This window comes from Zootermopsis nevadensis, unplaced genomic scaffold (genome assembly GCF_977971745.1).
Source record: "Zootermopsis nevadensis isolate Lab colony 2312 unplaced genomic scaffold, Znev_1.0 Znev_ptg000061l, whole genome shotgun sequence".
NCBI classification, from domain to species: Eukaryota; Metazoa; Arthropoda; class Insecta; order Blattodea; family Termopsidae; genus Zootermopsis; species Zootermopsis nevadensis.
In genome coordinates, this window is record NW_028259192.1 from 23,766,910 (window position 1) to 23,793,925 (window position 27,016).

The 27,016-nt window shown below is 42.0% G+C and overlaps 1 protein-coding gene across 9 annotated transcripts in view; it reads left to right on the top strand.

The window, feature by feature from the left end:
• cno (adherens junction formation factor afadin) overlaps positions 1-26,547 on the top strand; it is a 75,097-nt gene extending 48,550 nt beyond the window's left edge. For 5 of the 9 annotated variants that reach the window (XM_087341059.1, XM_087341068.1, XM_087341066.1 and 2 more), the window contains 24 exons: positions 174-383; positions 1,466-1,745; positions 1,918-2,063; positions 2,304-2,400; positions 2,703-3,008; positions 3,239-3,388; positions 4,065-4,316; positions 4,760-4,888; positions 12,125-12,190; positions 12,613-12,686; positions 12,823-12,941; positions 13,092-13,271; positions 16,275-16,406; positions 16,780-16,963; positions 17,160-17,606; positions 17,948-18,095; positions 18,311-18,466; positions 18,629-19,122; positions 19,534-19,663; positions 20,827-21,015; positions 21,836-22,117; positions 22,398-23,219; positions 23,567-23,673; positions 24,202-26,547. In XM_087341059.1, the coding sequence (XP_087197185.1) occupies positions 174-383; positions 1,466-1,745; positions 1,918-2,063; positions 2,304-2,400; positions 2,703-3,008; positions 3,239-3,388; positions 4,065-4,316; positions 4,760-4,888; positions 12,125-12,190; positions 12,613-12,686; positions 12,823-12,941; positions 13,092-13,271; positions 16,275-16,406; positions 16,780-16,963; positions 17,160-17,606; positions 17,948-18,095; positions 18,311-18,466; positions 18,629-19,122; positions 19,534-19,663; positions 20,827-21,015; positions 21,836-22,117; positions 22,398-23,219; positions 23,567-23,673; positions 24,202-24,424 (5,323 nt within the window). In that variant the 3' untranslated portion in view covers positions 24,425-26,547. The remainder of the gene's footprint in view (positions 1-173; positions 384-1,465; positions 1,746-1,917; positions 2,064-2,303; positions 2,401-2,702; positions 3,009-3,238; positions 3,389-4,064; positions 4,317-4,759; positions 4,889-12,124; positions 12,191-12,612; positions 12,687-12,822; positions 12,942-13,091; positions 13,272-16,274; positions 16,407-16,779; positions 16,964-17,159; positions 17,607-17,947; positions 18,096-18,310; positions 18,467-18,628; positions 19,123-19,533; positions 19,664-20,826; positions 21,016-21,835; positions 22,118-22,397; positions 23,220-23,566; positions 23,674-24,201) is intronic. The other 4 variants (XM_087341060.1, XM_087341062.1, XM_087341063.1 and 1 more) reach the window with 4 other exon arrangements.
• The last annotated feature ends 469 nt before the right edge of the window (positions 26,548-27,016 follow it).

The window sequence follows — 27,016 nt, forward strand, 5'->3', positions numbered from 1 at the left end:
AATCATCCTTTAATTTTATCCTACATCATCCGAGCTGTCGACGGCTGTGTTAAATAAACCGTATCGGATAAATTAATGATAAATGTGCTTTTGTAAGTGACACTTAATGTAAAACTTTGCATGATTTTGCTTGATGTTTTGTCATGTTTTGTCGTAATTGATGTGCGGTTCAGACAATCGTCACGAGACGACACCGTCGGTCACGGTGGAGCTGCGACACCTGCTCACAACGCTAATACCACCGGTCCTAACGGAACGTCTCAGAATTACGAAACGACATTTGACGTAGACGGTAATGTGGAGACGGTATCGACGTCGAGCCTCGGAAATAAGGAGGAAACTCGATCGCAGAGATCAGTCAGCAGTAGCAGAGATGGAAACAGGTAAAAATGCTATCTGGAAGTAATCATAATCATCAACCAACTTACCTTTTCAGTGCTGACTCATTTCCAGCTGTATGATACGTGGTAACGACGTGTCAAGTGTTGGTTGAAGACCTCAGAACAAGTGAATTATGTAATTCCATTATTTCACAGAAATTATAGGTGCTTAATATATTAACCAAACAGCTTCGCCGAAGTGTGCGACGAGAAGAAAATTTATTCAACCAGGATCACACCCATTTGAAGTTTTTATGCATTTAATATATAATTAATAAGATAATTTATGTTGGGATATAAAGACGGAACTGAGATTCTTCAGTGGCTTCGTAATACTTCCGAAGTAGGAATGTGAATGTGTCTGCTCTGGATGTTACATTCCGCCAGAGACACGGTAATTCAGTCTGATATAAGAAACGTTAAATCAGACTCCACAGTGGACGGTCTTCCACCAGACTTTATGTATTCAAAAAATCTCTCACTCCCTGAAATTCTGTGAGGACGTCGCATCACATATCATTTTTTTTTTAATGTGTTAAGGTAAGTCTGTCTCTCAGTATGTGATTTCTTATCGACGTCCGATTATAACTTGTTCGGTTATTTAAATGGATGTTGAAATTTGTGGTTTTGCATGTCATGCATGTATTTTTAGGTGCATTGTAATAAATACGTGGGTAATGGTGGAGACATTTTTGTTTTTGTTTTTGGCATGTTCACTGTTTAGAGTAGATATTGATGACATGCTTCCTGCACAATTACGAAGGTGATTCTGTTTTTAATTACAATTCCCCAGTCACTAATTTTCCAAAATATAGTACGTACACGTTAATGGATTTGTATTTGCGTATGGAAATTGACTTTTTACAAAAATACTGGGAAAATGATGAGAATAGTGATTCTGAATGGTTTTTGTTCTCTCTCTTCTTCTTTAAAACCTATTTAAACTATTACAAACTTTTCTGAATAGGAAATTCATCGGACATTTGAGACGGGCTTTACAAATTACCAAAATTGATTTGAGGTTGAGCGTACAGCACGATACGTCTGTTCTGTGTTTGTAGCGGTTGCGTCTGTCTGTATTTCAGGTTGTCAAATTATGAACGGTATCCACGTGGTACGGATCCAATCCTCCCGGCAGTACTCGAGTTTCGTGAAGAAACAGAAGAAGCGTTCCTACATGCCGTGGTGACGGACCTCGATCCTGCCGCACCTCATTTTAAGCTTGCGCCGACATACACGCTGTACCTAGTGGCAAGGTATCGAGCTTCGACGCACTACAGACCGGAACTGACTCCAACTGAGCGAGCCCACAGGCTCACTGTACTCCTTGCAAGAGTGGCTGCCATCATACACAATGTCATACAGGTACGTGCGAGAAATAAGAGGAACTGAAGTGAAGTCAAATTTAAAGATAAACTCCTTGGAAGGTAGCGGACCAAATAACGACAGGAGAGTAAGGACAGGTTTTTCTCCGTTGGTGTAATTAATTAGTTTCCTTCTCCGCACCTTCGTCATCTACTGCCGTTACTTGTTGCAGGAGAGATACGCTGATGCCAAGTCCCTAGCGTTCTGGATGGCAAATTCTTCGGAACTTCTTCACTTCTTGAAGTCTGACCGGCATATTTCTGCATTTTCTTTGGATGCCCAGGATATATTGGCGGATTGCGTGCAGATAGCTTTCAAGTAAGTGAGGTTTGAGGTTCTCACGGTGATTGGTGCGGATGTGGCTGTCATCTGGGATGTAATACCACGTGGTCTGATGGATATTGACACTGGCATTTCACGGGAGGTTACTGCCTTCCAGACTCTCTGTATTATTTATTACAATGCGTTGTGCATGTAGTGTAAGAGAGTACGCTGATTCAAAATTCTGTCGTCGTCTACAGTTGCAACAGTTTTCATGTCACGTTTGTGGTCTTGCAGGAACCTCGTGTCTTGTCTGCAAGGTGATCTTGCAGCCGCAATGCCCCACTTTATGTCGGAAAGAGATGATAACCCAGAGGATGAGAATGCGGCTTCAGTAAGTATCCGATAACACGCTTCGTCGTTTTATTGAAATATAAGGAAGTAACGCACCGTGACTGTTTAATGACACATAAGCAGGAGAACTTGCTTTAGCGCATTCTTGATGCTGTATGGAAGATTTTAACCCATATTAGCCGCTACAACTACCACCTTCCTTGATTGTGTTTGTGATTAAACAACGTTGGCGTTACCATAGCTACGTTCATCTTTAATTAAACTGCATTCAAAAATCAGTTCCTTTATTTTAAACTGATGGCTCGATAATAAATGTTACATACACTGTTTTCGACTTGATAGGTCCTTCAGGTGTTGACGTCAGCGATGGCGTTACTAAGGAGATGCCGCGTGAATGCAGCCTTGACCATACAGCTGTTCTCACAGCTGTTCCATTTCATCAACATGTGGTCATTCAACAAGGTGGTGACGTCGCCTACCAGTCCGCATCCTCAGCAGCCCCGCGGCGTGTGTTACTGCACCAGGACCTGGGGCCTGAGGTTGAAGTCAAAACTGGCGCAGTTAGAGGCGTGGGCAGAGCGACAAGGGCTGGAACTGGCCGCAGATTGCCATCTGGCTCGAATTATACAAGCGGCACATTTGTTGCAGGTACTGTCACGGAGAGCTGTAAGTTCTCTAGGTTTCTGTTAATTAACTTGGCCAGGCGTATTATATTACTTGGATGAACGATATTTTAATGGCTCAGGTACATTCAACGGCTGAAATGTAGAGTTCAAAGGTAAAGTACATTCTTCAAGTTTTAGCATGGTCTGCCAGTCGTGGTTTGAAAATCCCTCTGCTCTGCTGGTATAAATCGTGCTTTGTGCCCTTTTCTGTAGGCTCCAAAATACAACGCAGATGATCTGGCGACACTGAGCTCCACGTGCTTCAAACTCAACTCGCTACAGCTTCGATCGCTTCTGTCAAAATACCAGCCAACGCCTGATGAGCCTCGACTGCCGCACGAGCTGATCGAAAACGTGGTGAGGGTACGTTCAGATAATTTTAGGTGGTGGTCGGGGATTGCGATTGCTTTCATAATGTCGTCTTGCTGTATTTTCTCAAGCAATTGCACCGTTTATCTTAATTGCTCATAATTTGCTGTAAGAAATGGATCATTGTTTATTTTCCTTTGTGTACCATTTATTTTGCACACTTCCTGATTACCGTTTTCTCATCCTGAGGCAGTTTAAAATATCCGAGTGGATGAAAACTTAAAGGACCAGCACGTGCATCTGAGGTGAATGCCAAGTTCTTGTATCGCATGTCGTAAGTCCTTTCACACGTCTTTCACATTGCTTTACGTTTAGAATGCACAATATTGTAACGAGAAGGTCACGTTTTTCCATTTATAGCTGAGTTTGGATGACACTTTTGGCTTTCAGTGATCGTATTGAACCGTGCAGAGTCTGAAGATTGCCGTCTTCAGGTTTGTTGCTCCGTGTAGGCTGGTAGATGTCTACCAACATATCAGAAGTCATGCTGCCTCTGTCATTGCCCCGATGATGGAGGCAATACGGACCTCTGAAATGTTCGTGGACATCTACCAGCCTACACGGCACAATCTTCAGACTCATTGCTGTGTTAACCTCAAATCCTTTTAATATTTACATCCATGAGTGGACTGCAGACCGCATTTCAATAAGAAATTCGCATCGGTCGCAGGTGGCAGAGAATGTAGCGGATGAATTGGCTCGCTCGGATGGACGGGAGGTTAGACTCGAAGAGGAGCGGGAGTTACAGCTGCCTTTCTTGCTCCCTGAAGACGGTTACAGCTGCGACGTAGTGCGTGGTGTGCCGCAGGGTTTGGCCGAGTTCCTGGCCCCCCTGCAGCATGCTGGTCTGTGCAGAATGAGCACGCAGCCCACATCAAGCGGACTGTGGACTATATACATGACACATGAACCTAATCTGGGGGTAAGTCTTTATAAGTGTCCTTTGCTTAGGACTGGAGACCAAGTTTCAAACCCATATAAATAATTGGCGTAATTATAATTTTATGTATTTTAATCTGCAGATTTTTAGATAGAAAATGAGGAGACAAAAGATTCCGAACTGAACCAGAGCAAGTATTCCCTGAATTCTCCCCATTTTTTTATCTTTATGAAGTTTTTACTTGTATTAAATACAATTTTTCTAGAAAAGATATATCAAAATGTACCTTCGTCATGTATGTCCCAATCTGTGGCGAGCATTGTCACGTTAAGTCGTAGCCACGGCTTCTCTTAGATGTAAACAGATGGCGTTGATAAACTTATTTGGAGAGTTTGGATCTTAGGGTGAATATAAGTAGCTTAAAAAATATAATAAACGTAATAAAATATGTCTAATTCCGTTTCACATTGTAATTGATGTTTCAGGCTCGAAGTCCGAGCGCCCTGAGCAACAGGTCAGGCGGATGTCCGCCTCAGCAGCAAGAGCCTGAAATTCAAGTCATCAAACTGAACAAGTCTAACAATGGCATGGGTGTGAGCATTGTTGCAGCCAAGGTGAGTACGTTGCTGTGTCGAACATTCGCTTTGTTAGCTTTAAGTGGTAATATATTTTGTGCAGATCTGATTGATGCATGTTTGTTGGCCTGTGACGACAGACGATTATTGCATCTCGCAAAAAAAGAATGAGTGGAAGAACCAGAGGATAATAACTTTTGGTTGTGATTGTACACTGATCGACCTCCTCTCCAATCCAAAAAATATACAGGAGTACCTCGGAGATATTGCGGGTTCGGTTCCAGACCACCGCAATAAAGCGAGTCACACAAATTTTTTGGTTTCCCAGTGCATATAAAAGTTATGTTAACGCTATTAAGTGCGCAATAGCATTGAGTCTAAAAAACAATGCGAGAATTACCAAAATGTGACGCAGAGACACGAAATGAGCACATGCTGTTGGAAAAATGGCGCTGATAAGACTTGCTCGACGCAGGGTTGCCACAAACCCTCGATTTGTAAAAAAAAAAAAAAATGCTATATGCCTGCCAGGTCATAACATTCAATTTACGTGAGTTACAATCATCATGATTGCTCTTGTTTTTAATTGAGTTATTTGCAGAGGATAATTGAGACTATTCAACGTGATTTACTAAACACGCTGATATATTTATTAAATAATTTTTTCGGTACTTGTGGGTTATCGGGACACATCGCTTTAAAAATAGGTTAGGTTAGTTGTCATTTATTGAAATAAAATATAATAACTTTCAAGCATATGTCATTTATCCACACACATTAACTTAACCTAACCTATTTTTAAAGCGATGTGTCCCGATAACCCACAAGTACCATTTTTTCTTTCTTTTTCATTCGTATGTTTATAGTGGAAGCAAAATTGTGTTGGGCTGAAGTACTGTTTATGACAAGTGAAAGGTCGCAGTGAAATATAAAATTTAAGACGGAAATACACCATTAAAATAAAGCTGAGAGGGCGACTGTTTGTTGGAAACCGTTCAGAATAGGCGTTTCCCGTGTTCAGTCTGAAGAATTTTCATAGAATTTTGGTTTGGCCTGTAATGTCACGATCTCTGCGCCCGGTTGCGTGGATTTTATCTTCGTAGAACATGGAAGAAAAATTGTTATAATGCAGCCTGCAGATTAGGTTAGGTATAATGTAGCCCCTCGGTGATTTCAAGTTGGATCGTCTGCTCGACATTCCCAACTCATTTAAATGTTTGCAGTTGTCGTGGTGAACTGAAGTGAACGCTGGCTTTTAATCTTCGTTTGTTTCTTAATACTTCCATTCCGCCTTTTGTGGTTCTAACCACGTAGAGTGCGTAAGCAAAATATTGGTTGTCTGGGGGAAATGGATTTACTTTTTTCGTAGTTTCAAGACTATTTGAAGAAACTCCATCTTTCTGTAGTGACTGCAGATCTTGGCATATGACTATGCGCTCTGCTATAATGAAAAAAGTGTGTAATTTATTAATTATATCAAGATTAATCTAATTATACCTAATTTTACACAAAGAATCAAGATTCGCAAATATTCAAGGTAATACGTTTAAGGTATATCTGTATATTCTTGATGGATTTGAATATTTATGTAGCTGTACGTTATGAATAATTTTGTTTTTTCTTTCTATTTATTCGTTGCTTTCTCCCCCCCCCCCTCTCAAAAAAAATTGTTACCCTAGGCAACCATCTAGATTGCCTGATGCTTCAATTGGCAGTAGAAACGAATGAACATTAAACATAATAAATTTAAGATTGTGGTTACCGGTTGGTACTTGTGAGTTGTCTTGTTTCAGACAGGTTAGTCATAAAATTTATTAACTTTCAGTAAAATTTAAATCATGTTAGAGTAAAATGAAATTTTTAGTTTATCTGATGGATGGTTAGTTGTTTGTCACCCCTGAACAATTTTATAGTCTTCATCCATTGGTATTTTGCCCACATAATGGTGCTGCCCAATATTTAACCCCACCGGTAAAAGGGCCTAGGAATTTGCCTCGCTTTGGATGCAGCAAGACCACTGTGTTGTGCATGTACCCTTAAAATATTTTATGGTTACAAGAAATATCCTAACCCCACTTTTCAGTGAGTTATCATCATGTACCAGTACCCACTGAGGTCGTTGGCCTCAGTCTTATTTTTTTGTTTTGTAAAAGAAACCCAACACCATCAGTTCGTTTCTGGGCAAGCCAGTTTTCGTGACCTTTGACCCTTGCCAGTTACCTTAGATCGGTTTTTTAACAGGGCCGAATATCGGCGGAAATATCCGAACATAGCCGAGCATTCACTGACTACTTGCATCGTGTTTTGTTTTGTGTTGTACTGTAATAAACATTGCCACGTTCGTACGTAGGAGGAAGTGAACTGTGCTGTGTGAATAATAATCAGTATAAGGTAGTGTAGTAATAGTAAAGCGTTGACGAGACTAGCAAGTAAGTGTGAGCCTGACTTTGAAAGTCACGTTTTATGCGAAATATAAAACCTGTGTCTTATCGAACAATTGCGAACTCGAACTCCAAATTTACGTTAATCAAAAGAATTTCTAGACTTGGAGGGAAATACAAGTTTGGCGGAAGTGATCACTAGCGCCACTCAAGCGTTGACAGTAATTGTTGGTAATTATATTAGATGCAACGTGAATTTATGTGTCGAAGTTATTACGTGTTATTTTTACGTCACTGCCAATACCGAGATTGAAACACTATTTTCTGTATCGTGTTATTAAATAAATTGACGTAAGGCTAGAAACCCAAAATACAAAACGAGCTGGAACAATACGAAGTGCAGTGTTCGGTTGCAGCAATTGAAAATGCCATAACAAGGAACGATGTTGCGACACAGATATTACTCCAACAGTAATTTGAACGATGGACGAAGTTCGGAACACCGTGTTCGTTGTACCAGTGATGGATCTCAGCAGGAAATGCATAAATATCCGCGTGATAATTTTCGTAGACCAGCATTGTTACCGAAGACTGAGCGAGGCCGAGGAAATCGAAATCCTCCATTGTTAATGGTGAAACCTATCAAACGTTACGAAGATGACCGCGTTCAGAACTTCCGCAATGATGTTAAGGTATGATTGAATTATGATTATTGCAAGGTTGTTTACTGTATTCACAAGATCGCGCCGCTAGTCCCACTTCAGAGCCTATCCTATCCTGTTTATTTAACGTGCATTTTAATATTAACCTTCGCTCTCCCCTACAGGTTTTCTAATTTAACATTTGCGTACATTTGTCTCCCGTTCGCGCTACATGTCCTGACCATCTTATCTTGATTTGGCGCTGCTGAAGAAAACAGTTATGCTGTGATGTGTCTTATTACATCTATGGGTCTCTCTTAAGCGTTTTCTGACTTCTTACCCTTATTTCCAAATATGTTGTCCTCAAACGCCCCTAAAAGAGATATTTTAGAGTCAATGTCATTTGGACCATGTTTTCCCCAAGCGAACACGCACCAACAATACGCCCAAATATTTCCTGTTGATGATGGAGGGGGAACAGGACATTCGCCCGTCTCCTGAGACCCATTGTGACTTTTCGCACAATGGGATTCGCGTGCTTTAACATGCAATACGTACAATGTCTAATTACCAGAGGCTGTGAGAACGCGTGTTGCTCCTTACTTACAGTCGCCGCTCGCCAAATGCCTACTCTTTTCCAGTTTTGTCAGCTGCTTTGTTCGACTTCATGTATCCTCGGTTCCTAATTTGTATATACACGGGAACGTCGAAGAATGAATGGATACCATTGCCAGGCGTCTAATATCGTCCATATTTTTTAAATATGATTGTTGAATGTTCGCATTTTGCACAACTGCCGTGGGCAGCGGCCTAGCAACGAGGATGTCCTTGACTCTGTAGTATCGCTGTGGAGTTTGGGAGAAAGTGTTACAGTCGGGGGGGGGGGGGGGGCAGCTTCTGATCGCCGTAGTGCGTAGTTACTGGGTTTCTTTTCAGCAGTATTATTCATCAAAGGCCGCGTTTTTAAATCGAGGATCCAGGGTTCAGCGCAGTTTATCGCTCTGTCGAAATGATACATCGCCTACCTTACATTACATTACTTTACATTACATTCAGCTACCACAGAGCCATCTTAAGCGTAACTAATTCAAGTTAAATATGCAATGTCTTAATCAAACTTTACTCAGTTGTAAAGCATGTATAAAGGAAATATTTAGAATAAAGCCAATATATAAACTTCCTTTCCGTATAGACATATTTACGTCAAATTCTCCGGAACCGTGGTTCCACTGTCACCTTTTGTTTACCAGAACAATTATAGGCGCTGCTTTGGAAAACAGATTAAAATATTTAAATAACTTATTTGCTGCTCGTCACAGATTCGTTCCTCGTTACTCCTTCCGCATTTTCAATGCGTTTCAGCGTTTTCAGCTGTTTGTCCAACTCAAGACACCATCTGCTACGAAAAACCCCTCCCCCTCGGGTTGTGTACAGTCGTGATTCTGGCCATCGTAACAGACGTCATACAAATTGACCACGGAGCAGATTCCTTCTTCAGAAACTCGTAGTCGCTGAGCTAGTCTAGTAGGAGCGAAGTCTGGTAGAAGTTTACCATCGCCCTGACGAAGGCACCAGCAAGAACCTCCGAAACTTCGGTCAAGAAGACAGGAAAATAGTTACAACTGTAAGCTCTGGATTTCGATACGTGATACTGGAGTTATTTAATTACGCTGCTACAACTACAGAGGTTACTTAGCGTAAAGGTTGTTACGATTGGTGATGAGGTTAGATTATTGCGTTTGTGTCTGAGGAAAACAAAGATTTCACACTGGCAAGTGATTCGAACGATATGCCTCTCGAGTTACCGCTACACTAACCTGCTCGATACACTTGGAAGAGTTTGCGTGGAACGGAAACCGACTGGAAATGAATTGTGGGAAATAAAAGTTGGGTTGCTTAATCTTTTGTTAGTTGCACGCAGACATAAGACAGTCAGTCACTTGGAGACCGCCTTCGTGCGTCGCCCTGTCTTCCAAACGAAAGTGAAGGCAGTACAGTCTTGTAACAGTTGTGGAACCTCGAGACGCTGCCATTGACCTCAGAGCGACTTCATTGTCCGCGAGGTTTATGTCAGAGAGGGGAGGAAAGCTTACCTTCCTCTCCTCCCGCCCCCCCACCCCCCGTAACGCTGTATCGTCCATGTGTTTACGCAGTCAGCGTGTCTGTCTCTGTCTGTCTTCGGTTTTGTTCAGCCCCAGGCGGACTAGGGCACCCATTTTCTGTTGTCCTGTGCCCAGGGAAGGAGGGCGCAGCCCATTTATTAATTAACACTACGATTTAAATGTATCTATAGATATCTTTTCCTTCGGTAGTCGTACAACCTCTCGATAATATCGCAGTGCGATGTTTATTTTAACTTTTGCTCGGTTTTCAATACTCACGATGACAATATTTGCATAAGAGTTGATATCTTATTATTTTCTATAAAATCGTTTACGTAATGCGTGTCGAAAGTATTTATGAAACGTCTTGTATGTAATCGGTTCATTCGTTGATACAGGGAGTTTAATTAAAATTGTCGAAATATCTCAGTTTTCGTTACACGAAGACCTACGCACTTGAAGTGGTTAGGAGGGGAATCCCCCATTCGGGGAATCTCAGGGCATTCAGAAATGTCCTAGATCAGATTCTGGTGGCCGCTTACATCGCCCAACTTGTCCGTGAGGAAGTAAAATGGAAAGGAATTTGTGTTCGTGTTGTAAATATTCCGTGGTTTTTTATTTCTTCGTGCGATATGGCAGGAGGGACGACAGTTTCACGTAAAGAATCTGGCTTTGCTCGCAGTTGAACTCGGCGCACTCTTTGTGTCAACAATGAAACCTTCTGGATGCGCCTGGTTCTCCGGAGTCAGAAACAGCTGAACCGCATCGTGTCCCGTTGTTGTGTTGCGTGTTATATTTTCTCACGGACGCTCGGAGCGCCCGGAAGTTGGGGGGGGGGCATCATTATAATTGTGTAGGCTGCAGGTTTTAAGTATCCTTTTCTTATGTTGGCCATGTTTAAGAGACTCCCCGAATCGGAAATTAAAGTAATTGTCTTGTAACAGCAAAAGAAACATTTTCACAGCGTGTTGTTCAACCTGCCATGACGATGACGCATCGGAACCACGTTTCGAATGTAATTTCTTTGTTTTTGTTGGGGGGAGGCGAAGAGAGGCTCCTCCCTTCCTGCGGTTTTGACCTTGTTTCTTGAGATGAAAATGTTGACTTGGGACGTCATGTCCTAATATATTCTACAAACGCTCGTCTCTCTGGAACTGAACTATTGAAAATACTTTCAGGGCGATGTCGAATCTCCTGATCCTTTCAAAATTTACTGTCCTCTTTATTAGTGGACGTCTTATGGCTAGGTTAAAGCCCGCGTGAGGTTTTCGGACGTAAACACAGGCTCGCGAACTCCCTTAAAAGAAAACTTTAAGAAAGAAATTCGCTTATAACATTTTGAATATGTGATCATCGCTTGAAACAAAAACCTTTTATGGATGAGATTCGAAGTATAAAGATGGATGTCACCCTGATGATGGAGGCAGTAAGATCCTCTGAAACGTCGTTCACTATCTACCATTCTGTGTGGTGATGCATCCCAGAAGACAGCCGTCTTAGCATTTCACGTCATTGACATCTGAATTTGTGATGCAGTTACCATAGTTACAGAGGAGCGATATCGGACAGCAGTCGCCTGCCTCTGAAACTGCTCCCCCCCGATCATTGCAGTGTAATGTTGATACCCTTGACCTCAGCATCCAGTCCTCTCGATACAGTACTTGAATACCAGTCTGACATTGCACCCACCCACAAGTCGCTACTACCAGTTGTATCATCTGTTTCAAAAACATTTGATATCTGTCTACATAAACACTAATTTCTTTGAGGTTATGTTCGTTTGGTGTAGACACAGCTAAGTGTCGCGGACAAGATCTTTGTAAGAAGGTGGCAGCTAAGAAGTTTAAAAATTAAATTGGAGGATAATATTAAAATTTGTCTTAATTTTATAGTGCATGAGGATGTGCGTTGGTTCGAACTGGTTCAGATTAGGAACTAGTTTTTTTCTCTCAGTACCATTTAACTGGTACTGGTGAGTAATTTGATGAGACAGCAGAGCCCTAAGGATCATCCCCCTAAAACCAAAATTTGAAGTTGAATTTTATCCTGAGCCGGACAAACTTCTGATTTTTCATTCAATTCAGTACGTGGAGTACGTTTTTTTGCATTCCCTTGCCTAGCCTGTAATTATGCAACCTGCTGTGTTTCTAGGGCGCAGGACAGGACCGCCTGGGCATCTACATCAAGTCTGTGGTGAAAGGCGGAGCCGCGGATGCCGTAAGTTGAACTATTCACACAACTAAAACTGTGCAATTCCACTCCCAGCGTTCATAAATTGATTGAGTTGTGGAAGTCGGCTTCACGAGTGCGATGCTCCTTTGTTTTTGTTTTTGTTGCCAGTTAATTATGTGGGCATGTGATTTAAAATAACGTCAAGAACGCTGTCTTTCAGGATGTTGGCTCAACGTCGCGGAAGACGGCCGTCTTGATACTCGTTGCCGTGAAAACCTGAAATCACGCTAAATGTTTATCAGAGTGAAAAATGTTTTGAACAAGACTTGTTGAAGGAAATTGAGCGCACGTTTTTGGCCGAGTAATGGAGTGAATGCACCAGAATTGATACGCTATGCGCACGTTCATACATCTTTGTCTCTCTCTCTCGCTTTCTATGTATGTTGATTATCCATTATTCTCTTCAGGATGGCCAATTACAAGCAGGTGACCAGCTGTTGAAGGTTGACGGACAGAGTCTGGTTGGAATTACACAAGAGAAGTAAGTTAAAAAATTTTGAATTTGTTTTTAAATTTAAAAAAGAAGTTTTTCCAGGTATTCATTTCGTCTGTTGTGTGCCGATTAAGAGCCACCAGCAGCAAGAATGATAAAAATGGTGCTCTTCTTTTGTTCACAGGGCAGCTGAGTATCTCGTTCGAACTGGTCCAACTGTAACGCTGGAGGTCGCCAAGCAGGGTGCCATTTACCATGGTTTAGCAACGTTACTTCAGCAACCGTCGCCAGTCATGGGAAGAGGTCAGACTAGCTTTGTTTGCTTTTCATACTGTATTTCAAAGCGCCAGATATCGAAGTGTCGATGTATATTATTTTCCATTAGAATTCTTAATTAGGATAACTTGAGAATGGTTTTCTGTACTAACATTTCTTCTAACACTTTCCTAACAGCTCCAAATCTGACAAGACCTCGCCCTAACTCCGAACTGCTTACTCCAACTTATGACATCGCACCTACCAGAGGACACCTGGCACCAAGCATGTCTATAGCAAACCTTCATTCTTCGGCTTCGACCGGCAAACGATATCCGAGCACATATCAGGAAAGAGTTGACTGGAACAGCCAATCAGGTCTGGCCTCTAAGGAATGTTTGTACCCTTCGAACCAATCTATTTATTCTGCGGTACATGTGAATCCTGTTCGGAATTTATCATCTCATTCTCCTTACCATTGTGAGTGCGTACGATGTGCCACCTCGTATTTAACCAGTGAATCTGGTGGTGCGTCAGGCAACACTTTGACTGTACCTCTCTCTCACCCCGAACACTCGACTCTTAAGGTCATTGGCACGTGTAAGATGAATGATGGGAAACGCATCGGTAGGTTTCGTAATGCGGAAACAAATACGGAGTCGGCTACTACAAAAAATGGAGACGCGAGTTTCTCGTTACGCGTTTCTCCTCCCGAAAAGCAAGAGTACCCCGCGTTGACTAAATTCTTCCATAATAAGTTTTTGAAAGGACGCGGCGTCGAGTCGGATACAGTTGGTACCGCTAAGAATAACGTCGCTTTTAAACCAGCGCAGATGCCTGGGATTGCTATCGAAGTTGAAAACAGTTCTGTGTCGTCTGTTGTATCGAGTGGAGACCGCGATGATTCTGCTTCTCCGTGCTGCATGAACGAATGTTGTTCCGCGTCGTCGACGACGTCCGACTCGTCGGATCCGTCTGCGAACTGTAAGACGGGCAGCAAATGTAAATATTCTGAAATACCCGAATTTAAATTAGCAAATAGAAGAAATTATGAGACTGCAGATCGAAGTATCCGTGCGAATGGGAATACGAAGAAAGTTAAGGATGTCGACGATATCTTGCTGAGTAATCTGAACACCAGTGGCTCCAGTATGCATCGTAAACTGGAGAACAAGAATATTGAGGTCGATGGCACTGACGGACATATGATAATGTCGATGCTTAATTTGGACCTGAGCTGTATTAAAGATGATGACAACTCATCCGACAATAGTAAACAATCAAAATGTTGGAAATCTCCCGAAGAAGTTAGGTTAGGGTACGGCCGTGTCGCTGCCTTGGCTAAACATTTTTCGCACCTTGAAGACAGTGGACTGATACGAATCTGCGGAAGGGGAGGGTGTAGAGGAAGAACTAGGACAGGTCTTTGGAGCGGAGCGTTTAAATCAGTCCCTGACATGACCAGAACATGTCTTAGAAAAGATGGTAATTGGGATTGTCTCGTACCGGTACGTCCCAACTCGTGCAGTCACGTATGCGGTGTTGGGCTGGGAGCCGTCAGTTACAGCGCTGATCGCTTGTCCCTTGGATGCGGAAGTGACGACTTTGAAGTGCAGGATCAGTACAAGAGCTGTGAGGAGCTTGTCTCGCGAGATGACGGCGCTGAATTTAAGATTGCAGGGAGTGGGGACAAGGAATTTGAGACAGTAGCAAGGCAGTTAGAGGACCAAGAAATGACTCGAGGACACGAAGATGCGTCACAGTCAAGTTATGACGGAAGTCGGGAGAATAGGCAAGTTTTAACTGAAGTTAAATCGGTGGGAAATCAGTTACGGTGTTGTATCAGTAGCGCTAACGGTTGCCTACAACAGCATGAAGTCGGTGCGGCAAAGCACAGAGCTTTTATCTTACTTACTTCAAAAGACACACCTGTCAAGCACAGTAAAAGTGTAGAGAGCTTTATGTCAGCAGTACCTTACGTTGGTAGCTATCAGGACCTCCCTTTGTTCAGTTCTGAGCGGCCGAGGAGCGAAGATAACATTTTGAAAGTGGGACCTTCTAAGGGTAATGTGCGCTCATGGGACAAAGAAAGACGTCTCTGTGCCGAAACTGAGAGTCATTTGAGACCTTGTTTAAAGTCCGAGAGCGTTGTGTTTCCAAATCAGATGAAGTTTTGTCGATTGGTAGACCATAGACCCAAGAGTGAGGATAATATCCTGCTGTCGGCATCTGTTCAAGACAAGTTTTTGGTCGGTTGTGGTGGAAATGAAGTGAGAAGTAATTTGGAACCTCGGTTAGCCAGCGCTGGGAGCGCGAGCAAAGAGCCGGAGCGCGCCGGACGTGGACTCCCAGTTCTCACAAGGTGTAAGCAACAGATCAATCATGTGAATGCTGTCGTGTTTTGGTGTTCTTATTATTTGAACCGTTTTCCTTTCGTTTGTCTTCATGATGCACCTTACGTTGAACACTAATTTTACCATTTTATGTCGTATCTGGTAGGGCAGTTCGTTTGTTTTCTCTGCGTAGATTTACGTGGCACTTATTTTTACATCGTTGGGGGCATAAGTTATTATTTCAAATATGTTACGTATTTTGCATGTGTGTTGCAGATCGGCATGGCTTACGTAACTTTGCTTTACATTGTGCCATTCAGGTTACACTGAACCTGGGGAAACTTTCTGGCTCGGTTGTGCCGCTCATCTCTTTTCCTAGAAAAGCTGTGACTGAGAAAACAGCTTAAGAGAAATTTTACTGTATATTTTCTCAGGCACAATATCCCATCCATAATGCATGAAGTGTACACATTTTTAAAAGTTAAATTACTCTGTGTTCCATATATTTGCAGTTTTTATTTCAATTAGCGAATCTTAGGAGTTCATCTAAAGGTAAGCATTGCGGCCGGTAGACGGCAGATATTATGGCCAGAGACGAGAATATAAAAAGCTTAGGCATAGACTGGAATGATTATAATTAAATGATTAATTGTTAATTTGTTTGTGACGAGATTTAATTTCTGTTAGACATAGTTTCTTTTTGTTGTGTGAGTGTGTTTGCGCGCGTGCGTGCATCCAATGGGTCGCTATGTTCAAAATTGGGAGTGCCATGTGCACACAGCATAAATATACTGTTTTTTTCCCCCCCTTAAATAAGGATAATAGGAAAAAATATGTTTGGGCTATTCACAGAATGGAAACTTAATTTGGAGTGTCCCATCATTCAATGTGGAATACTTATCAAGCTTAAGGAAAGTTTTCTGACAAATGTACGCACGTCGCTGTAGAGTACTTTATACAGGCAACTATTGACATCTGCAGCCATTCAGAAAAACTATTGTCCTCATACAAAGTTGTTACTTACTGTTGTAATTGCTTAATTGTACAGGGCCTCGTCGTATGAGTGAAAGAGACTTGCCGTCAAGACTCCTAAGTGAGCAGAATCACAACGGAGATTCACGGCGACACATGGCACCCCATGCACCCATACAGAGTTCAAAATCTGTTCCATCACTAAACAGTGAGTATTTGTACATGTTTGAATACTGTCACCGTAACACGATGATGAAACTTTACTAATGACTTCACCTTTCCAAGCACGTTACAGGTCGTCCGTGATATATGTAGTGGCGTGTGGTTACAGTCAATTTTACAGTGGCAGAACAACTGATATTAACGAGATCCGAGGTTTCCATGGCAGAGAATTTGGGTAATGGCATTTGGGGTTGTGGTACTGTCTGTTTATAAAACCACTTATGTTTACGAACATTTTGGAGGAACTTCTCTCTTCCATCTTCAGGGCAGAAGTCCTCTGTAACCATCTACGAGGCTACGTGATGTCGACCCAGAAGATCAGAATCGAGCTGATGTTAATCACCATTAATCTCTTCTAGGTGGAAACAGCGATCTTGTTCATGGACCCACATCCCCTGGGCCAGCACCCACTTCCACCCCTGGCAGCAAGCAACATGAGGTATTCAACCCTGGCTACAGCCGCACCTCATCCACAAATAGCATTCCCCAGAAAACATATGAAGTCCAGTCACAGCCTGCCAATGGGGCAGGGATCAGGTCAAAGTAAGTTCTGGTTTATTACAATTTTTCATGATCTTTATTAACTTATGACGATGGAAGTTACGACAGTTTTTATAAATTAGATTTTCCGTGAGGATTTCATTTCGGAATTGGAGAAGAAGCCATGATAGTGTCGTCACCAGTGCGTTGGATCCGTCTCTTCCGTATGTTTATTGTGTACTGTTTTATTTTTTCATAGATCAAGTCAGAATCTCAATGATCCTCGCATCCCCGCGTCAGCATTGCCACCAAGTGGCCTTGTTTCAAGGCAGTCTTCGAATCCAAGCCTTCACCATCCTCCGCATCTGCAGTCACCAATCCAACCACATCACATGAATCAGCATCCACACCCAACTCAGATAAACCCGCAACATCCATCGCAGAACCAACATCCTTCCCATACAAATCACCATCCGCCACTGCAATCACTGCATCCATCCCAGAACCTTCCCCACCACCCATCACAAAACCAACAGCAGCATCCACCTAATCAGCATCTGATGAATCAGCAGAATCAGCAAGGTGGCGATGGGGAGCGTTTCTATCAGAATTTAAGTATTTATAGAAACCACGAACTGCACAACGGCTATCCACCTCCGAGCCCGAATAGAGGGAAACTGCCCAGCCCACAAGCTCATGAAGACAGGTGTGTGTGATCTTCACGGTGCCTCTTGCAAGTGCCGTAAACTCTGTATATTTAAAACGAAACATAACCTCTTCTTTTTTTTTGACTACCCCCAGTCCACGCCATTTGTTGGAAAATCCAGGTATACTCTTTGAGGTAAACTTCAGTCCTTTGCTTAAAAATCAGAGTTTTCCTGTTTTAGTGCGAGATTCTTTCTGTACAGTTTTATTTATATTGTGACCTTAAAACTTAACAGGCGAATAAATACATTTAAGTTACCGTGAGTCTGAAAAATTTTACGTCTGTCTCTAGCACCGAAGAGTTTGGCATTATACCTGTTCTGTAACGCTGTTGTTTTGCAGAAGTCCGACACACCAGCAGAAAAGTTTGCGAGGCTCGCAGTCGTCTCTGCACCGTCCGCCAGATGGCCTACAACCTGGTACACGAGATCGCCCGGCCTCAGCCTACATTCCCCAGAAAGATCAGTATGGTAGCCCTCAACATGTCTCGGTAAGTAATCAAGTAACGTTTCGTTTGTTTCTGATCTTACGACACTCCGGGTTCTCTTTTAAGTTTAATTTTCGTGTAAGAGCCGTAAGTTGTAATCAGTTCATAAATACTGGTGGTGCATATTAAGTTCCTGCGTTCCGCGGGCAGTAATAGAAATTAAAGTTACTTTAAACTTACTCTATCATATCATGAAGTTACTTGACTGCTAATTGCAGGGCATGGCTCCCCGTTCTCAGTCAACTCGTGACATCATGAGGCAAGAAGCAAAACTGCAAGAAATGCAAGAAGAAATCCGGAGACGGGAAATGAGAGGAGGAGTCACGTCGCCGCAGCATTATCCCCTGCAACCAGGAGTGCACGCCCGACCTCAGGTGGGGTGGCATTTATTATGTTGTGCGGGGCAATTGCTCACGATATATGATAAGGAAGATGACTAGCTGTTGGCTGCTTATATTAGCTTAATTGATTTTTTTCATCGTTGCATTATGTTAATATTTAATTAAACTTACACAGATTTTAAATTTCTGTTTCAGATGTTGCCTGGCCATCCTCAACGAGTCCCCAACACCAATTATCCGTATCACAACCAAGACCCAAGCAATCCCCTTCACGTTCAGCATAACACCATGCTGCCTTTTTCGCAGTCCCCCGGTGGTGGCCAGCCTCAGTCGTCCCCATCATATAGTGGAGCTCATCCTCACGTGGGGTATGCCCCTCCTCCCACAGCACCCAAACCTAACCGTTATCCGGGCCCCGTACACGCCGGCAGTGAATTACAGAGGCCACCCATCCCCGCAGATTCTAACCACCAAAATGTGTTGGGACACGAAATTCAGGGACAAGTAAGGCCGCCTTTAGGCAGCGATTCGCAAGGGTCTGCTCGACCATCCATGCCCCCTGAAGATGTGGGTTACAGAGACTCTCCTCCACCACCGCCACCTCCAACGTCAACGCATCCTCTTTACCAGTCAGGAAGCTCGAATACAGGACAGAAACTGCTCTCGCCTTCTGCAAATTCTGATAACAGGTCGGTATCACCTTTGGCGTAATTCATGAACCTTGCTCGTTTAAGGGGCGGGAAGAAATAAATTTATTTGGGGATCAGCTCCGAATACTCACGTTAGCTTGCAGTGGAAGTGTTTAATTATGGTCTGTACAGTTTTCGGTTTGAAAGAATCTAGCCAAATATGGATCAAGGGAAGATCAGTTACATTACGGTGGTGAATGCGCGTTTATTGTAACTCGGACTTCCGTGCACGTGCAAGAAGTTTAAAAATGATTAACGGTGGTTGGGTTGTGATCTTCTGGGCAGTTACTGACATATCAAAGGACTTCTACCCTGAAGATGACTGTGTGCCGTTTTCTGTCGTCTTAAGTAGCTTCACTATACTTCGTGATTTTTCTGTGAGGTAAATTATTGTTTTATTTCTGTTGACAGGTATACAGCGAGTATGGGGGAGCCTCCTAGAGGAACCTACTACCCCGCCTCTCCAGGCACCGGAAACCAGCCGTCTCGCCACTACCAGTTTAATGCCACAAACCCTTGGGAAAGAGAGGAACGGGAAAAAGTAATCAGATATTCAAATAATTTCTGCTTGCCTGTTGACTTTGAATGCTCCTGTGGTGTTGGAATTTAATTGGTTCTTTGTTTTGCAATATTATGGTTCGTTCAAGTGTTTCTGTGTACTGTGATTCTTTTCGAACTATTCTTAAGTTGCCGATGAAGGAAGGTTGACAATCTGTGGCTGACCTTATTGAAGCACATTAAGTTATTGCAAGTCTTGTTTTAAGTCTGGGTAAACCTGAATGTGTAGGTGATCTAAGATGACATATTTTCTGTGTTTCTTTTCTTTTTCTTCCTCTGACGTGGCTCATTTGACAACTGAGTGTCTCTGTATGACAGCTTTGCTAACCCGTTGTTTCCGCCTTGATTTTGATCTCTCTCTTGGGCATCTTCCTATTAATTTCATGCTCAAAACTGTCTGAATTTGTCTTCGTTTCATTCTTAGAATGTGCTCTTAATTAGTTCTGTCTGATTTTTTAGTTTTTTTATTCTGTTCCCTTTGGTTTCTCCTTCCATACCTTTTCAAAATGTCTGTGTTACCTTTTTTAAAGAATGGCCCCTGATTATGTTTGCTTTGATTCAAGAGTTTCTGTTAATACATGCGTTCCATTGTTCTCATTTTCGTTAGCATCAATCAGATTTCTTTTGTCACTTGTACGTACCAAATGCAGTTTGTTCCTGTATGATAATGAACGTTGTGACACATAAGAAGTTTGTGTCATTTGATCTGTACATTTGTACACTGTTTAGTATTTAGTACGCTTTGTTCAAAAGAAATGTTATCGCACTGATCAGATGTACTTCTGTATTTTTATAGAAGTTTCAGTGCTCATTTATAAGATTAATTCAGAGAACCTTAGAATTAAATTAGCAATAGTTGTGAAGATGCTTTGAGTGAGAATGGAGTTTGTATTAAATTGGTAATACTGAAAGATCAAGTAATTTGTAGTACACTTTCTTGATAAATAAATGTCTGATCTGCCATGCTGACTCGAGTCCAACATCAGAGGGCTCCACAGAATGTTAAGATTCCTTCGATGAACCCCAAGCACAATGTGTACAGGTTTGGTAATGTGTTACGTCTTTTGTGTCTTTGTGATGTGCATGTCGTAACAGTCCTTCCAATCCGTGTGCTTTCGGTTTCTGCCCGCCCTTTTCACTGGCTAGGAGCAGCAGCGTCGGCGAGAGGCTGCGAGAGCGTGGCGTGACCAGCAGATTTCGGAACTGGGTGGCCTGCCTCAGCGCACGTCTCAGCAGGAGGAACAGCTGCGAGCACTCAAGTTGGAGCGAGAATTCCAGCGACGCGCAGAGGAGTGCGCGCGGCAAGAGGAAGAGGAGGAGTGCGAAGAGGAACAAGTAAGGGAGATTAGGATTCCCCGGGCTTTTGTTGTGGCTTTGGAGCAGAGTGTGTGTGTTTGTGGTTATGCGTTGTACTACATTTACCCTTACCTTCTTTGGGTTCTGCGGAACCAACGCCGTAGTACTCTGCTAGGGTCAATGCTTTTCGTGCAGTAATGTAAGATGTCATTACTTTGTTCTACAGCATGATTTTTCGAAGTTTGCTGGACTGTAAAATGTAATGAGGCTCTTGCTGTGAGCCGTGTTGTGTCCCTTGCTCATACTCCGAGCTTTTAATCAAATAAGTTTGGTTTTCTGTTTGGAAGATATATTTATGCACAGGGTGATTGGCAGCATGTCGGAAGGTGGAATATAGTTTGGCAATGAATGAACAATTGCTTGTTTAATTACCTGTATCAATTGTAGTGGTTATTTAGCGTTGCATGATATGTAAGTGTTTCATATTTGGTGAATTTTAAAGGATTAGGAAGGAAGCATTTTTGTATGATAATTATATACTTTGAATACTTTTTACGCTACTAAAATTATACACTAACACTAAAAGAAAATACTATGCTGCACTATGGGGGACATGAGGTATAGTTTTATCCGGAACCGCGTTATAGAGGGGTTGTACTGTATTCTGTGTCAAAATCACTGTATTTTTCTGTTTATTTATGATGTTTTTAATATTACTGTCAGTAGTCCAGACTGTGTATACCGCACAATATGTGCGATTAATTTCAAGAAATGTCTTTCATTCCTGGGAGAGTAATACCACCAGTCTCATTATATGTGACTGGTTGTTGATACTATCATGTGAAATGTGTCTTTCCAGGAGAGTGTGGATCGAGTACAAGGTTTGTTGCACATGGCAGCACAGCAGCAAGATGATGCGGACCACAGTCGAAGCCAGAATACTCGGCGACCGCAAGATTTTCAGCAAAATGGGCGACCGTCAGTGCTGCCTGCTGCTAACACTTTGCCATCCACAGCAAATACTGTGACAGATGAGAAGGAGAAGGTCAAGAGAATTGAGGAGATTAAACGGAAGCAAACAGAGGTGAACTCCGGCAGGGAGGAGGAGGATTGGATGTTGCATGATACCTCAAAACGAAGGGTAAGTGGACTCTGTATTCTTGCAATCCGTAGAAATGCGCCACTATTAAAATATTTTTTACTTAACCTGTGTCTTCCCTGCTAGTGAACCAATTGAGCCAATAGGCTGGTTTTGTGGTGTATTCAGTTTTTATAAATAGTGCGACAGACTGTGCTGAACAACGTTGCTAAGGTCAGTCGGGAGGAAGAACAGGAAATTACCCCACAAGGTATCGTCACGCAGTGTTTATGTTTTTCATGATTGCCATCACTTATTGCATAAAAGTTTCTTACTCTTCCAGGATGAAGAAATTAGACACAATCTTCAACATCAGATGCTGCAACAGCCGATGTCTCCACATCAGCCACAGAATCAAATTTTATCTCCAAGTCAACAAAGCAATACATCCGTGTCCAGACCACTGACTCATGTTCCACACGCAGTAACAACACCAAACAATAATCAGTACATGCTACCTACACCAAAACCTGCCAATCCTAGCCATCTGCGTTTAGATAACCTTGTCATAAACGGTCCAGCGTCTCCTCCTCCGCAGATTCATCACACCACCTATCAGCCCACAAATCCTCATCAACAGTATAATGGTTATCTTACATCCCAGTCATCAAACAACATTACTACCACGACAAGCAACTATCACCAACATGACCACAGTAAATCACCTGCAGGTACCACATTGCCGCTGTCACCGAATGCAACGCAGAAAGTAGAGTCAATTAATTATTACCAGCATCAGGAATCAAAGCCGCCATTTGTTAATAGCGCATCGCCCTTACAGCAAAGTGGTGCACAGAGGCTAGACTCCCTTCTGCTAATGAGCAGTGGTCAGCAGACGAGTAGTTCGAATGAAAGGAACTCGAATCTTCTGGTTCCACCTCAGCCACCAGAGAGGGGATCGTCATTTACAGTAATGTCTCAAACGCAGGGTGTATTGAGAAATCCCAGTACAAATATGTTGTCAGCCGGCTCTGAGCGGAGCAGCATGGCACATAGCAGGGGGTCAGAAGCTAATCCAACAACGAAAAGGGTGTCATTCCACGATCCAAACGCCAATCAGCCACCGCCTCAGCCGCCGATGGAACAGATTCGGGAGGATCCCGATGTAAGTAACACTTGGTTGAAGTTAAAAAAGTTGAACGCAAATGTCGTTTCGCAGTTTCTGGCAGGAACTACTACGATATAGGAAAGGTAATTTTATTATTCTTATCTAGAGATACTCGACGTAGAAACCTCGAAGCACTTGGCGGGTAGTCGTGGAGTTCCTGCTGGGAGCCAGGAAGTGACAGTTGCGTTCATCTTTAGTAGTGGCTGTTTGGCTTCTCAGGAAGGACTTTGCTCCACGTAGTCGGTTCAAAATTAAATGCCGTCATTTTGTAGTCAGTTTGGTGCGTGACGCGCCGTATTTGTTTCATGCAAGTCGTACGATTAACGTACCTGTGCCTGTTGCAGCACTTCATTAATGAGGCTGAGACTTTATTGGCATCTCCAAAGAGCCCAGATGGCGGTTTGTTTTCTGGAAATACACCGGGAGTGATCGGAGCTCAGGAAGTTTACAAGTAAGTAATATTACTCGTGCGGATTGTGGTCTTTCTGGGTTATGCCGTGAAGTCTCGTCTAGTCTTCATGGTTTGTTTAACAATGCTCTCGGGAGCTCATACCATATAGTATATGATAAGATGATCAATGAATAGTAAAATTAGAAGACTTTGGGAGTAGGTGATCTTGGCCCAATTTAAGGACCGTCTTCATATTTTTTTTGGGATGGATCAACGAAGAGCTGTGGTCAGGTTGGCCACTTGCTGTGATGTTCAGTGTTCTGCTTATAAGAGTTTTATTCAGCATTGATTTTTCTGCATGTAGATAATGACACAGGTTTCGCCAACCAACACGATCACACGCCATTTGCTTTCCTGGAATAGGAAGAACTTTGCGGGGTGGCACATTTTTTTCTCCGACGTAGGGACTGGTAACTGTGAGCTGTGTTGCGGGTGATGGTTGTCATTATCACGGTGCATTTCCTATATTGGTGAAGGAATGTGTAATGCAGTCCGATAAACCTGACTGATAATTTGTGCTTCCCTCAGAGATCCACGTGCTAGGTTACTGGCCGCTCAGCAGCACCAGAAATTACTGTCAACACGATCAGGTCCTCTGCCGGAGAAACTCAGTTTTAAGGAGAAAATGAAAATGTTTGCTATGGAAACAGGAGAAGATGGCACTCCGCGAGATAAAGTTAAAATCTCACGAGCCCAGAGGGAAATTGACAACTTAGGAACGCCTACTGGTTCCAACAATAATGCTAATTGATGGCAGCTGTGAAGACGTGATTTATGAATCTGGTTTGTGATACGGTCTAGGTACGGAACTCTTTTAAGACGGGAGATCGTGCGGCAGGTGCTTCTGAAAATTGTGATACTGAAGAAACTTGAGAGAGCATCAAATGATGCCGGGTTGTCGTCGTATTAATTGAATCGTCTAGTACCTCTCTGAACACAGGAAGTTTAACATATCAGTTTCTGCATTATTTAGGAGTAACAAACACTTTGCAATAGTGAAACCTCGTGTTGGCAGTCTTCATTGCAGCGAGCGTTGTCGTAAAGAGTCACGAAACTAATGTGAGGGAGTAGTTTCAAAGTGGACCATCTTTCTTACATCCCTGTTGAAGTACAAGTTTGCCATCAAGCACGTTCTTCGGACCATGCGGCAGACTCGACCAAGAGGATGCCTGGTGTAAAGAAATGTCATGTAGATAGAAATAATAAGACTTGTCGAGAGAGACTGAAATAATTATCACTTTATGAAAGCAAGCATAAATGAATCACTGCAGTATGCGCTACTTCTTTGTCTTTGCTATTTGTAGGGAATTGTATGTGCTCAAGTTTAACTATGTACAGTGAGACATCTCTGCTGACATGAAATGCAACTGGATACCATTTTTTTATTTTTCCCTGTGACCAAGATGTTTCAAGTAACCAATTATAATTAATTTTCTATTTACTTTCAAATTTTAATGCGTCGCTTGTTGATATTCGTGTCAGTAAATGTATTTTTCAGTTGGAACTTCATTGTTCAATTTTATAAAAAATAATTTGAAACATGTAAAGATGCAGATGCTTTTGCATATAATTTTAGTTTGTTGAAAAGAATATCGTTCTGTCTGTTTGGCCTCGTGGCATGCGCATAGTCGTTAACGTGCCATGGTGGTATCTGGCCAGTGTTGAATGTTCTAAAGTTTTCTGTCATGTTTCTTGTCTAGTAAGGAATTTTCACACTTCTGTTTTAAAAATCTGGAGAGCATTCACTTGATTTTTGTCCAGTTTAATGCAGATGTGTCTTTAAGAGTGATTTTCGCATTATTTGTAACTAAAAAACACTTGTGATATGTATTGTGTATTTTCTTTAAGGATTTGTAATACTGGAGCATTCTACAATCTGACGGTGTTACTCTTATACGCTAACTTAACACCCAGAAAGCTCAGCCATAATCCACATGATGCCTTGATGTCCACTTTCAGTTTTATTTTTTAACGCTTAATGTTTCCTTCAAAGAGTAGCGTTTGAGGACAGACATTGTTTGGGTATCAGAGCTTATGCACAGTGTAGGTGGTCATACGTTGCGTTAGCGTACCGCTGAACTGTTTAGATTAAAATTAAAGTCTGGCTGGCAACCCTGTAATACAGGGTTTAAACCCCATGCACCCATATGATAAAGGTTAATGTTTATTTCCACCTATTAAGGATAATTACTAATTGTACTGTTAATATTCTTAAATCAATAACATTTCTGGTGATTGTGATCTGCTTGTCGCTTGTTACGTGTAGAGGAGACAGATGTATTGTAAATGTGAGAACATCGTCATCTCAAGTTTTAAAGTATCTGTTCTGTTTATTTTAATTATTAATTAAAATATAACTCTGTTTTACTATGAATGTTATAAGATTGTAATTTTTACAGTTATGTTATTGCTAGAAATGTGATAACCTATATAAGAAAATATTAGGTTAGGAACGTCGCAAGTGAAATCTTCAGATCTGTAGGTAACATGTCCACCTCCCGTGTCAGTAACTTCACTCCAGATGATTCAAAATGACCTGAAAACGTATTTTATGGCTCTCGCAGTTCTCTTATTTACTTTTCTGTGTTATTGAAATTAAGGGAATATCAAAACATTTCTTCAGATTGAGATTGAGCAATAAGTCGGACTCGCTGCAAGTTACGCGTAAGTTAATTAATAACAAGGTATGTATTCCAAAGTTATTATATAAATTCCAGATGGCTTTCAAATTAGTATAAGGTTTTGATAATATATCAAGAAAGAATTATGTAAATAGCTACTTTCCATGTATCTATGTAAAGGATGTGGCATTTTTGTGTATAGTTACAAGGCATTAGTTTTATGAGATCACATAATAAAGATATTTCTAGGTTATGTTTTTAACCTTGTTCACCCGTTGTCTTTAGAATGAACCTCTAAGGGACTTGTGACATAACTGGGGTTCTGTGTTGTGTATGTGGGCTGTACACATTGTCACCTCACAGAGCCCTTTACCTAAACTGAAAGTCAAAGTGCTGATGCCCAGGTCTGGAATCCAACCTTGGTTATTGGGTCAGTAGCCAGTTGCATTGTTGAATGGCGTACTGTAACTTCTCTGTACAGTATTTGTACCACGTCCACTACATTAGCATCTGTAGCGTAAGTCCAGTATAGTAAACTACTTTTAGATATTTACTGAGGTCAGTGTTTGGCGTGATCTACAAATATAAGTTTATGTTTTCATGAGTTACGTTACGGTCCTCATAGCAAAGCATGCCGACCTTCGTTTAGGGATGATGTATCGAGCGTGTTTCTTCCATTTTAATTTGTCAACTTTTACGCCAAGAAATCTACTACTTCCATT